The sequence below is a fragment of the Apium graveolens genome, chromosome 7, assembly GCF_009905375.1.
Source record: "Apium graveolens cultivar Ventura chromosome 7, ASM990537v1, whole genome shotgun sequence".
Taxonomy (NCBI): Eukaryota; Viridiplantae; Streptophyta; class Magnoliopsida; order Apiales; family Apiaceae; genus Apium; species Apium graveolens.
Genome location: NC_133653.1, coordinates 141,506,492 through 141,518,177, shown reverse-complemented (window position 1 = coordinate 141,518,177; position 11,686 = coordinate 141,506,492). Strand labels below are relative to the sequence as shown.

The 11,686-nt window shown below is 32.5% G+C and overlaps 1 protein-coding gene across 20 annotated transcripts; it reads left to right on the top strand.

Moving 5' to 3' along the window:
- The first annotated feature begins 382 nt into the window (after positions 1-382).
- On the top strand, positions 383-8,615 carry LOC141672180 (auxin-responsive protein IAA18-like). 20 transcript variants are annotated; one of them, XR_012555393.1, is made up of 19 exons: positions 386-702; positions 1,283-1,322; positions 1,761-1,823; positions 1,900-2,054; positions 2,324-2,761; positions 2,883-2,947; positions 3,087-3,254; positions 3,448-3,589; positions 4,258-4,317; positions 4,503-4,569; positions 5,009-5,079; positions 5,374-5,449; positions 6,210-6,242; positions 6,425-6,546; positions 6,649-6,743; positions 6,830-7,366; positions 7,548-7,813; positions 8,075-8,184; positions 8,291-8,615. XR_012555393.1 is itself a non-coding variant. In XM_074478709.1 (15 exons), exons 5-8 carry the CDS (start codon positions 2,518-2,520, stop codon positions 3,116-3,118), a joined length of 252 nt encoding a protein of 83 aa, XP_074334810.1. In that variant the 5' UTR covers positions 392-702; positions 1,283-1,322; positions 1,761-1,823; positions 1,900-2,054; positions 2,324-2,517; the 3' UTR covers positions 3,119-3,254; positions 3,448-3,589; positions 4,258-4,317; positions 4,503-5,079; positions 6,210-6,242; positions 6,425-6,546; positions 6,649-6,743; positions 6,830-7,141. The 20 variants fall into 20 exon arrangements, 1 of the variants encoding a protein (XP_074334810.1); XR_012555399.1 differs by lacking the exon at positions 5,374-5,449 and having other exon boundaries at positions 385-702; positions 2,324-2,515; positions 2,619-2,761; positions 4,503-5,079; XR_012555400.1 differs by lacking the exon at positions 5,374-5,449 and having other exon boundaries at positions 385-702; positions 2,324-2,531; positions 2,619-2,761; positions 4,503-5,079.
- The last annotated feature ends 3,071 nt before the right edge of the window (positions 8,616-11,686 follow it).

Below are 11,686 nucleotides of genomic sequence, written 5' to 3'. Positions count from 1 at the left end.
CTCACAGTTAAATTAAATTGATATATACACGTACACAATTTCAAACGCTAATTAATCTTCTTCTTCTTCTCAAAAATTTCAAATATCAAAATCTCATTTTCTCTCTTTATTTTTGCAGGTTACATGCTGATTTTAATTGGGTTTCATTTGCTAATGCAACACAATGAACAAACAGGTTTGTAAATTATATTTCTTCTTTTTCAATTTTTCTTTTTATTTGTTTCTTCACTCCCTCCGTTATGTAATTTTAGTATCACTACAAGAAAAGGATCAATAAACATCACCTCATAAAAATCGTTGTCATTAAGGACCGATGTTGAAAATGTGATAAAATCAAAATTGATGTCTAAACTACTTTTTAAAAAAACACGCGGCCCTTAACAAATAGATTTCCCCCGTGCTAAAAACATTTCCCCCTTAAAAACATTTCGATGCTTCATCTCACCAGACTCTCTCCATTCATCTTTTTCTCTCTCCCGATTCTCTCGGCCTTCGACATTGAAACCCTAACTTATACTACCTTAATTAGAGCTATAGGTTTGAAACCCCTAATTTGAACCCAAGATTTCAAGTTATCGGACCCTAACTTTCAACTGAAATGGCCGATTAGCTGCAAGTTTTGGTCAATTTGTGCAAAGGAATTTGAAAATTGGTCGATTTGTGGAAAGGAGGTTGAACCCTAGCTCAAATCCGCTATAATTAGTAAGTTTTATTCTAATTTTTTTTTCAAAATTCAATTTTCGGTTTTTAATTCTTTCTTTCTCTAAAATGGGGTTTGGATTGTTTTGTTGATGTGGGTTTTTTGTTATTTTTGTATTTGGGGTTTTGAAATTTGATGTAGGGTTATTTTATTACATTAAATTGCTGTTGATTGTTTTGTTTAATTTAGAGTTTTAGATGGGTGCATTAAAAAAAGATAATGTAGTTACTATGTTGTTGGGATCTGGTTTGGAAATGTACAGACTCACGCTTTCAATAGTAATTCGTAGACTAGAGTCATTATTCCTGTGAAGGTGGTTCATAACAGGTTATTTTGGTTGTTTAGTTCATGTTTATCTTAAATCTATGAAAATTGCAAATCAGATTTTATCCGCTCAATGTTAATAAACATGTTTCTTTTGGTAGACCCTATCCTAATCCGTTGCGGTCTAATCCTGCATATTCAGTAGTAAAGTAAATCAAATATGTTACATTGTTCCCTCATTTGATGTTTTATTACATTAAATTGTTGTTAATTATGGTTGATCAGAATTTAAGATGTTCTGCTGGCTTTTGGTTTCAGGCAGTACTTTGTCAACGACGATGATAGTGTGCCCGGAAAGGTATCTTATCTATCACTCTTTCAATTTATTAAAATATTTAAATATATAAGGTTGTTACAACAATCTGACCATCTACCCTCATCTTGTTTTCTTTTTGTTGCTAAGTTAATTTACAACAATAGCAATATGAATCTGTGATGTAAGTAAAAACTCGTAAAAAACACGACTTATATGCACCAAATCTTGATGTGTGCTATTTTTGTTTTCGTGAAAGAATATAACAAGTCAGTATGGCTCGGAGTTCTATTTGCTTCCAGAACGTGGCCTATTAAGTTATGGATGGCATGGCCATTTAGCATGCTTTTTCAATTTCTCTGCTAATATATTATATTGAGTCTGACACATCAACCACTCGATCTTACTTGCATAAGAAATCGAGTTTCATAGTTGCTTAACATGTATAACTGGGATAATATTATATTTTCTTAATTGTTATAGGTCATGGTTCACAAGGATAGTCCAAGGGGGATACATTTTCGGCGTGCTGGACCACACCAGAAGGTTTACGATTTCCAGTTCTAGCAGAACTAAATTTTGATGCATATAATTTTGCTAACTCATGTATTCAATGCCATAGGTGTATTTTAGCTCAGATGAGGTGCATGCTTGTATTGTTACATGCGGCGGATTGTGCCCTGGGCTGAATACAGTGATTAGGGAAATTGTATGTGCTCTCTATTACATGATACGGTGAAGATTGTTGACAGTATTCAGGATCGAGGAATTAATCAGGTTGGGGAAATATTACATTCTGTACTATCATTTGTAATTTTGTTTTTGGTTCTTTTTCCTTTGTATTCTTGCAGTACATTGAATATTTGCATCCATTTTGTATTGATGTTGGTTCTGTCCTATTCTTTTGCTCATAATTTGTGTGCCTAAATTAGTGTTTTGCTTAATTACTTACACCTTGCTTATAATCTACTTAAAATAATTCATTTTTGGTGTCTGGTCCAGGCTAACATTCACATTATGGTCTAATAAATATATATGTTATACAGAATTGCTCTAGTTGTTGGATGGCCTCCGATTCGATCATTCAGGAAAAATCGTGCAACTGGCTGTGCTTCAAAGCTGTCAGTTTAAACTGAGACAAGATATGAGGTTTCAAAGAAGATTGCCAGCAAACAGCAAAATCACGGTAGCCAAGTGGTTGTGCTTCTGCGGTTGATGAACTCTTCATAGGCCTCTTGGCATGTTATTCTTGGTGTACATTATGTTTACTAGTTCCACTGTTTTTTTAGTAGTTCACTTAAGCAGGGTATAGTTATTGACCCTCATTGTTTCATTGTTTAGCTCAAACTAATCCCTCGGATTACAGCAAAGATGAAGATGGGGAGACGACCATTAACAGGAGTATTAGATTGGAGTGGGGAGTATACACTTGTTTACGAGGATAATGAAGGTGATAGGATTCTTGTTGGAGATGTCCCATGGAAGTAAGTATTTCACGACTCTCAGTACTATGATATATTTTAGCTCATTCTTTACTTATTTTTCTGTATGGAATGTTGTAAAAACCATAGTCTGAATTTTGGGTTTGATACTTGTATTGTGCAGTATGTTTGTGTCTACGGTCAAGAGATTGTGCGTGTTGACAAGCTCTGAACTTTCTTCTCTGCTATGTGAGTATTATTGATGATTTCCAACAACATCAGAAAACGAAACACACACGAGGGGTCCCCCTGAAACAGGGTTAGAATTAGAACATAATTAGCTACTACTCAGCTCTAGAAATCTGACTTTTGGTCTCCTTTTCTGCAGATGGTAGTAAGCAAGAAAAAGGACCAACCTGATGCATTAATACATCATCAAAGAAGATTACTTATTTGCAACCACAGAGGATCTAGCTCTAATTTGTCGATAGCTTCTACACATGGCCCAGTTCTTGGTCTGGCAGCTTCTGTATTATCCATACCTTATTATGCCCAGGTACGTAATGGTGATATATAATAAGGTATTATCTAACTGATGTTGAGAATTACCCATCTATGTTCCCCAACACCGAAGCTGTTGTCATATGTCAATGATTATGGAATGCTGCTTCTATCTTTAGGTGAATAAATTTACTGACTTGACAATCACTTCTGATCTTTTGTAACCGATCATAAGTTTGATCATGCAGTTAGTTCCAGATGATGTTACTCGCTTAATTTGTCAAGGAACCTTCTCCAATCAAATCCAGTGCTACAAAAGCAGTTGTTGAATTCCAAACCCATGTAGATACATGGACTTCTCAAGATTTGCCTACTCAAGAGCAACTCGACGTAGGTTTGGGCTATGAACATCTTTTTAGTTTCTACACATCAAGCTGACCCTGATTTAATGACTTTAACAGATTGCACTATCATAGAAGACTAGTAGGAAAATTTCATTTTGACTTGATAATGTTTAGATTTGAGAATTATGTTTTTGATTTTGTCAATGATGTATATTGGAATACTTTGTATTAGTTTGATAATAATAATGAAAGTTGTGGTTATTTAGACGTGATTCATTTGCTTGTTTTAGTTTTTGGTATTTTAATGTATGTATATATTTTATATATAATATGTAAATATGTAACCACAGACATCAGTTAATGACTGATGTCTTATTATGTCTAATACATCGTTTCAATTTATGAAAGCGTTGTTGTATAGGCACAATTGATATCGTTTCTTGTTTTTCAAATCGATTACTAACCGATGTCTTAGTATATCTAATAGATTGGTTATTTATCTAGAAAGATGTATAATGTTATTTTTCACATCGGTCCACAACCGATGTGAAAAACAGGGACCTTTTACTACACCCACGTAGACATCGTTTTTTTGCATCTTTCACAACAGTCAATAACCGATGTCTATTAACGTCTTTCTTGTAGTGTATTGTTGTTTGTATAGATTTAATATGTTCGTACTATTATTATTTACCTATATTAGTTTTGATTTAGGCAGGAGATGATGCTGGGCTGATTAGTTCTGCAGCAGTGGTTATAGAATCACGAATCAAGGTATGTTTATCAATTGTTTGATTTTAAATATCAAACATCTCAATTTTCACTATTTATTTTTGTTTTTCTTCCTCTTCATGCGATTTAGTAATATATGCTTGTACTTATTATATGCATATCCAATATGTGTTTGTTATATTTTTCAAATCAGTATTTGACAATTTTTGTGTGTTGATTCTCTAAAGATCAATGAAAGTGGATGTCAAAAGAGCTTTTCTGTCAAGATTATGGTTATCTCCGACGGTTCAATTTGTAAGATTAATTTTATAATCTTTTGTATGATCCTTGTATGAGACGATTTTATTTTTATTATCTTTTTTATCATATTGATTCTTTATGTATTGTAACTTTGTAGCTTTGATTCTTAAATTTTATTTTTACCAGATACAATATTGATACGTTAAAAACTTATTCATTTTTGTCTTTCCCATTGTATTATTTTTCATTAGTTTGAACTCGATTGAAGCAATATTGTTCATTACTGGATTCAGTGAGTTATCGTCGTTCTTTTTAAATGTTGTGTTTGATGTTTATGCCTTTATTTCTGTTCTTCTCGATCTTAAGCTTGGAAGCGGCTTTCTCTCTGGCCACTATCTCCTTCTTTCGATAAGAATGTGTATTGATTATGAAATCTTAACACAACTCCAGGGATCGATGTAGATATTAATTTGTTATAACAAAATCGTTGTAGATCTTGCAGTTGATCTGGAACAATCAGTTCTATTGTGAATATGGATGAGAACAAACTCCGGTCAATACGAGGTTAGATTGTTTTACTGATTAGTGAATCATCCATTTTATCACAATTTTGATAATACTACATATATTATTTTGTTGTTTAGTAGATTGCACATTCTTATCTCAGTGTTTCCATTAATCCCTATGGTTTCTTGATGTCATCATTTTTTTGGTTATATCACAATCGTAACCTTTGGCCTTACATATATCTCCTCCGTCAGTTTATGAGGGTAGTATATACAAAACCATAAATCGTCCACAGTTTATGAAATTATATGATATAAATATTTAATTTTTATAGTTATTTGTTTTGACTAGGTTGTAGACGATATATGACCTTATTGAAAAGTTTGCGGCATCAAGTAATTCTCTAACTAATTCGGTGAATAACAAGGTAAATGTTAGCTGCAAACTTATACCGGAATTAAATAGTTAAAAGAACTAAGTTTACATGTAGGTCTCTGTAGTGATTTAGTTTGGTATAACTTTATGATCTTAATTCATCTAAGAACAATGTTGTTAAATGAATAATTGTAAGCGCACCCTTAGAACTCCCTACAAGGCAATTTCCAGTACCAAATCGACATCACAACGCATAAGTAAGCAATAATTTTTATAACACATGCACCACTCCCTTCCATTTATGACTCCTAAGATTGCAGTACTAACTTTATCAAGTTTGTTAGTGTTTGGTATATTGATATTTTGTATTGTTAAATAAATATTCGTAAAGGGATCAGATATATTAATACGCTACTGAATATTAATGATGTATAAGTATGACTCAAAATATGCCACTGACAGCTTATCAAACAATCTGACGCCTACAAAATGTGTAACATTAAGCGTTTCACATAGTTCTCAGTGTGCCTCAACTAATGCATCATTATATGATTAAATGATAGAAAAAATAAGTTTGTACTATGTGAGTTTCAAGGTTCTTAATCTTTGTGAACTGTCACCAATTAAATGAATTTTATTCTATTTTTTCTCTAAAGAGAAGTTTGTAGCCTCGAACACGAGGTGTAGCCCATGACCTTTGCTTAATATTTCCTTTGCTTTGATGATTTCATTATTTATGCAGACCTTTTATCTTTTAGATATGAATAACTTCTTATAAACTGATACAACTTTATTTATTTATCTAATGACAGTGAAGCTACATGTTTTGGGAAAAGAAGAAAATGGTATTATAGCACTTCTCGAAATAGTTAGATCCGGAAACATTGATGTCATTGCACATGTTTCCAGAGGAATTTCTAACTTTTCTAAATGTGAAACTTGAGGATTTAATCAAGTTATATGAATGGGAAGTATCTATCAATTTTGTTTGTTAACTTTTGATTATATTTTATGATCGTGATTGCAGGACATAGCTAATCATGAATTGCCTCCGACTCATCCGATTCGATTTGGACTTGCTCTTAATTTCTCAGTACTTTATTATGAGATTCTAAATTTTCCTGATCGAGCATACATCCTGCAAAACAGGTTTTTCCACCTACTTTTGTAAAACATTAGGCTTTATTTAAGTTTTTCATAAATTGTTATCGGTACTTGCAATATTTAAAGCTTTCGATGAAGCTTTTGCAGAGCTGGATACTGTGGGAGAGTCTTTATACAAGGATAACATTCTTATTATGTAGCTTCTTCGAGACAATCTGACCCTATGGACTTATGATATGCGAGTATGTATTTGGCCAAGAATTATAATATGAATTATGCATAACTTCAGTCTCTGGTACCTATATACTGATTTATGTTGGCTGTCCAGGATAATGGGGCTGTTGAGTTGAAAGATGTAGCACCCAAGCACGAAGAGAAGCCAACACTGAAGTTCACGGCTTATGAAAAAGAAGCTTGATTCCTTTCCCATCCGATAATTTGATTTTCCATTTATAGTGTTTTATTTTTAAACCTTAGATGAATATTGATCATTGCTCATCAAACTATTACAAAAATAGCACTTTTAACAAACTGTATGCGTTAATGATTTTCTGGATTGATTTTTGCAGATTGATGAATGTGAGATTAAGATCAACCACAAGAATTACATAGTATTTATATGCACTGTTTGATTTCAAATCTCAAACATCTAATTCTTAAATATTGGTTTTTTTATTTTTCTTCCTCTTCATGTAATTTATTAATACATGTTTGTACATATTTAGCTGCATATACAGTATGTGTTCGTTATGTTTTAAAGAAAAATATTTGAATTTTTTTGTGCGTTTCATTCTACAGATTAATGAGAAAGGATATCAATCTATGCTTCCTGTCAAGACTACAGTTATCTTTGACATTTTAATTTGTAAGATTAATGTTTACTATCTTCTGTATGATTTTTGGATAAGACGTGATCTATATTTTTCAACCTTATAATATGTTATGGTTTTAAAATAACTTGCTCTGTACTTTTAATCTTACAGAAAGTTCAAAGTTATACTTGTGTAATACATTGATTTTATATATTTGTATTTTGGTTTGTGCAGCCTAGGATGATGTGTTGATTATAAATGCAACTGTGGTACAATATCGTGAATCAGTGTATATGTTTAGTTTTACAACCCACACGTTATTTTGTTTTTACATTAAATTTGTGCACTAATGGTCTATACCAATGTTATATAATATATAAGACGGTTCTGTCTAACATCAAGTTTTTAAATGTGAATGAAGCCACTACTCCTGATGTTTCATTTCCTTTCAGGCCAAGCTCTAGAGTATTAGTTGCTTCCATTAGTTTTTATCAGCTAAGGTACTTTTTACTCTGTTTATTAAATATTCATATGATTTTAGAAGAATGCATTTGATTTACGAAGAATTCATACAATGTGTTTGATTTATATTCTCGATAATTCATTGATTTTATGTTAGTTGAGATATGACTGAGACATATAGTAATATTGCATATTATTTTTTCTATTTTGATAATTATTGCATACTATTTTTAAGATTATAAGCCCTTACATATTGAGTTTGGTAAAAATGAGCTAATGATTTGTTTGTTCATCTATAGGTTCATTTTTCTTTGTGCAATTTTATACCACTGATAATCTGAAGAGCAACAATTCTCATCATAAGAAGGACAATCTCAACTTCTTTATTTTTAAAGCCTACATATGCGAGGTCAATAAAGTAACATTTGGTTTATTTTAATTGTTTAGGCCACTGTAAATATTAATTCTACTTTCAATATTCACATATATTCCTAAACCTAAATATCTTGCTTTAGGTTTACCCAATTTGGATTAAGCGAGGCTGAAATATTGGCATACGAGTACAATAGAGATAATGACTAGCTCTGTGGTTGCTCTCTTCCTTGCCTTCTGAACCCAATCATTAACTACTCCTGATGCTTCACTTCTTTGAGACCATCCTTTACAGTATCAGCTGCTTCTAATATTTTTTAACAGGTAGGAAATTTTAACCTCTGTTTATCAAAGATTCAATCCCATAATATAGGAAATTTTTACTATGTACTTTCGTTTTTATACGATAATAGTTATTGATACATTATTTCCTAGCTTTTGTGATTCAAGTGAGGTTCACACTTCAAAGTTATCCTTCTCAAACTATTGACTTTATCTTAACCATATTCAAGTTATTGGTTATCTTTAATCAGGTAAATTAATTATTGAAACAATTAATGGAATTTTTTGAGACAATGTTATGATTGTGTGCTCCCTAAGTCAAGTTCTTATGGAAGTTTTAACCTTTTCCATTATTATATTGTGTGAATGTGGAGAACTACGTGACTGGATGTCATAGAGGTACACTAGAAATACTTTTTTTCCTGTTTAATGAAATTAATATATGTGCTTCCGTTTATGTTGGTGATAATGTATCCTCTTGTGTCCTTTCCGTTAGCGTCTATTTAATGCAAGTTTAGACTCTCTTTTTTTGGTTTTCTTATTACACACAAAAATGCGGGATGCTGATATGAACTTAAAGTAGCTATCAATTTATATTGAGAATCATTTCTCCAACTCTGCTACATGATGCTGCAATAATACCGCAATGAGTCAAAAAAATTAATAAGAGGAAAGGGAGTTGTTACGAATATGTTGTAGGCTTGTTGATATTTCACTACAACACCTTAGTAGATTTAATTAAGTTTGTTTGTAACTTTCATCGAATAATTTTACTTTGTCATCCGTCGAAAGAGTAGCTTATATTTAAATAAGTTTTTGTAGCATATTCCTATATACTGTAATATCTTAAAGAAGTTGTAGGATATTTTAAGTCATGTTGACTACTAGAATGATATGCAAAATAGGTTGGCTAATTATAAATATTAGATGTCTTGTAATTCTGCATAAATGAAATGGTGTCAAACTGCTATGAAAATACCATCAACGGATAATCTGCAAAGCTCTCAACGGATGACATAAGGCACCTTCAACCGATGATCCATAACAGACACAACGGATAATAAAGTCTCAAGGAACATCAGATTCAAATAGGAGTTGATAGTGACTTGACAGTCACATGGTTTGATTGTATACAAAAGGAATGTGACAGCTTATAACTAGGTTTATGAGAATAAAGAAGCATTTCCATTTCCATGCTTACTTGAAGAAATACAAATATGTTGGATAAAGAAATGAAGAAATATGTGATGAAGACTTAAATGTTTTGTTTTATATGTTTATCTTTTTCATATGTAACTTGGTGATATATCTAAATCAAGTGTAGTAAGTAAATAATTATCGATTGATCAATTGAAAAAACTGAGAAACAGTAGAAAGAAAAATATGTTAATCAACTCTGTGCATTCCTGCATCACAAAGTTCTCAATCAATATATCTTTGGTGAAAATTTCAATCCACCAGAAAGTTTTTAAATCTCTGTGTTTAATTACTTTGTGTTTTGAATACATTCGTATTTCATTCCGCATACTCACATATTCAAACACTGATATATTTTGGTAAAGAAGTTTCTTAGTTTCAAAAAGAAACCAGAATTACATTAAACCCCCCTTCTGTAATTCTATTGTTAGATTGTTTGGGAATAACAATTGGTATCAGAGCAAGCTCTTGAGACACTATGAGTTTAAAGATCAAAACAACTAACAACATGAGTAGGAATGATGTTGGAGTGGAGATCCCTTTTCTGGATAAAGACAACTATCACCATTGGAAGGTGAAAATGCACCTGCATCTCCTCTCTCAAGATGAAAGGTATGTTGATTGCATTGATAACGACCTTCATGTTCCTCAAAGAGCTACTACCGATGCTGATGGAGCTGTAGGTAATGAGAAAAGCATTCCAAAGCCACAATCTGAATGGACATATGAAGATATTGAGTAAGTGCACAAAGATAAAAAGGCTATGAACACTCTGTTCAATAGTCTTGATAGCGATATATTTGACAATGTTATCAATTGAAAATTTGCTAAGGATATTTGGGATACAATTCAAATCATATGTGATGGAACTGAACAAGTGTGCGAAAATAAGATGCAACTTCTAATCCAGCAGTATGAGCACTTTTATTATGAAGACAGTGAATCTTTGAGTAATATTTTAGTATATTTCAAAAACTACTAAATGCACTGAAGCTGCATGGAAGAGTCTATCAAACAAAAGATTCTAACCTGAAATTCTTTAGATCTCTATCAAAAGACTGGAAGCCTATGATTGTCTCTCTTAGAAACTCTCAAGATTATAAGGAGTTTACTTTGGAAAGACTGTATGACATTTTAAAAACTTATGAGTTTGAGTTGGAACAAGATGAGTAGTTAGAGAAAGGAAGGAAGGAGGGATGATTTATTACATTGGTATTTGAACAAGAGAGAGTGAAAGAGATAAAGATTGAAGTTGTGGAATCTGCACCAAACTCAAGGGTTTGTGAAGGCAAAGGAAATGGGCTAATGGCTGAGCATAAAGACCATCCTAGTCAGGATTAAATGGAGGACATAGATGAACATCTAGCTTTTCTATCAAGAAGATTTGCCAAACTCAAATTCAAAAAGAATTTTGGAGCAACAAATTCAAATAGAAACATGGTGGATAAATCCAAATTCAATTGTTTCAAATGTGGCTTGAGTGGTCATTTTTCCAATGAATGAAGAAAGCCTGATTCTGAGAAAAAGAAGTTTGAGCTTGTGGATTACAAAAAAGAAGCACTTTGAATTGCTCAAACAAAAGGAAAAGGGCTTTCCTGACTCAAGAAAATGACTGGGCGGCTGATGGATTAGATGAAGATGAAGAAACAAGCTATATCAACTTAGCCTTGACGGCCAAATCAGATGAAGCAGAAGTCAGTTCCTCAAGAAATCAGGGAAACAGAAAGAACCTTTGGTATTTGGATAGTGGTTGCTCAAGGCACATGACTGGAGGTTCTACCCTGCTCACTGAGTTCAAGGAGAGAGCTGACCCAAGTATTACTTTTGGAGATGACAGCAAAGGTTATACTATGACATATGGCTTGATTTCTAAAGATAATATATTGAAGAAGTTGCTCTAGTGAATGGACTTAAACACAATCTTTTGAGTGTCCGCCAGCTATGTGATAAAGGAAACTCTGTAACATTCAATTCAGGAGCCTGTGTTGTCACAAACAAGAAGAACAACAATGTGGTGCTCACTGGAGTGAGAAAAGGAAATGTGTATCTAGCTGAATTCA

Excerpts from the sequence above, each read along its gene's own strand:
- LOC141672180 (XM_074478709.1), top strand. Across the intron at positions 2,762-2,882 it reads GTTGGAGATGTCCCATGGAA|TATGTTTGTGTCTACGGTCA; the intron begins GTAAGTATTTCA and ends TGTATTGTGCAG. Across the intron at positions 2,948-3,086 it reads TGAACTTTCTTCTCTGCTAT|ATGGTAGTAAGCAAGAAAAA; the intron begins GTGAGTATTATT and ends CCTTTTCTGCAG.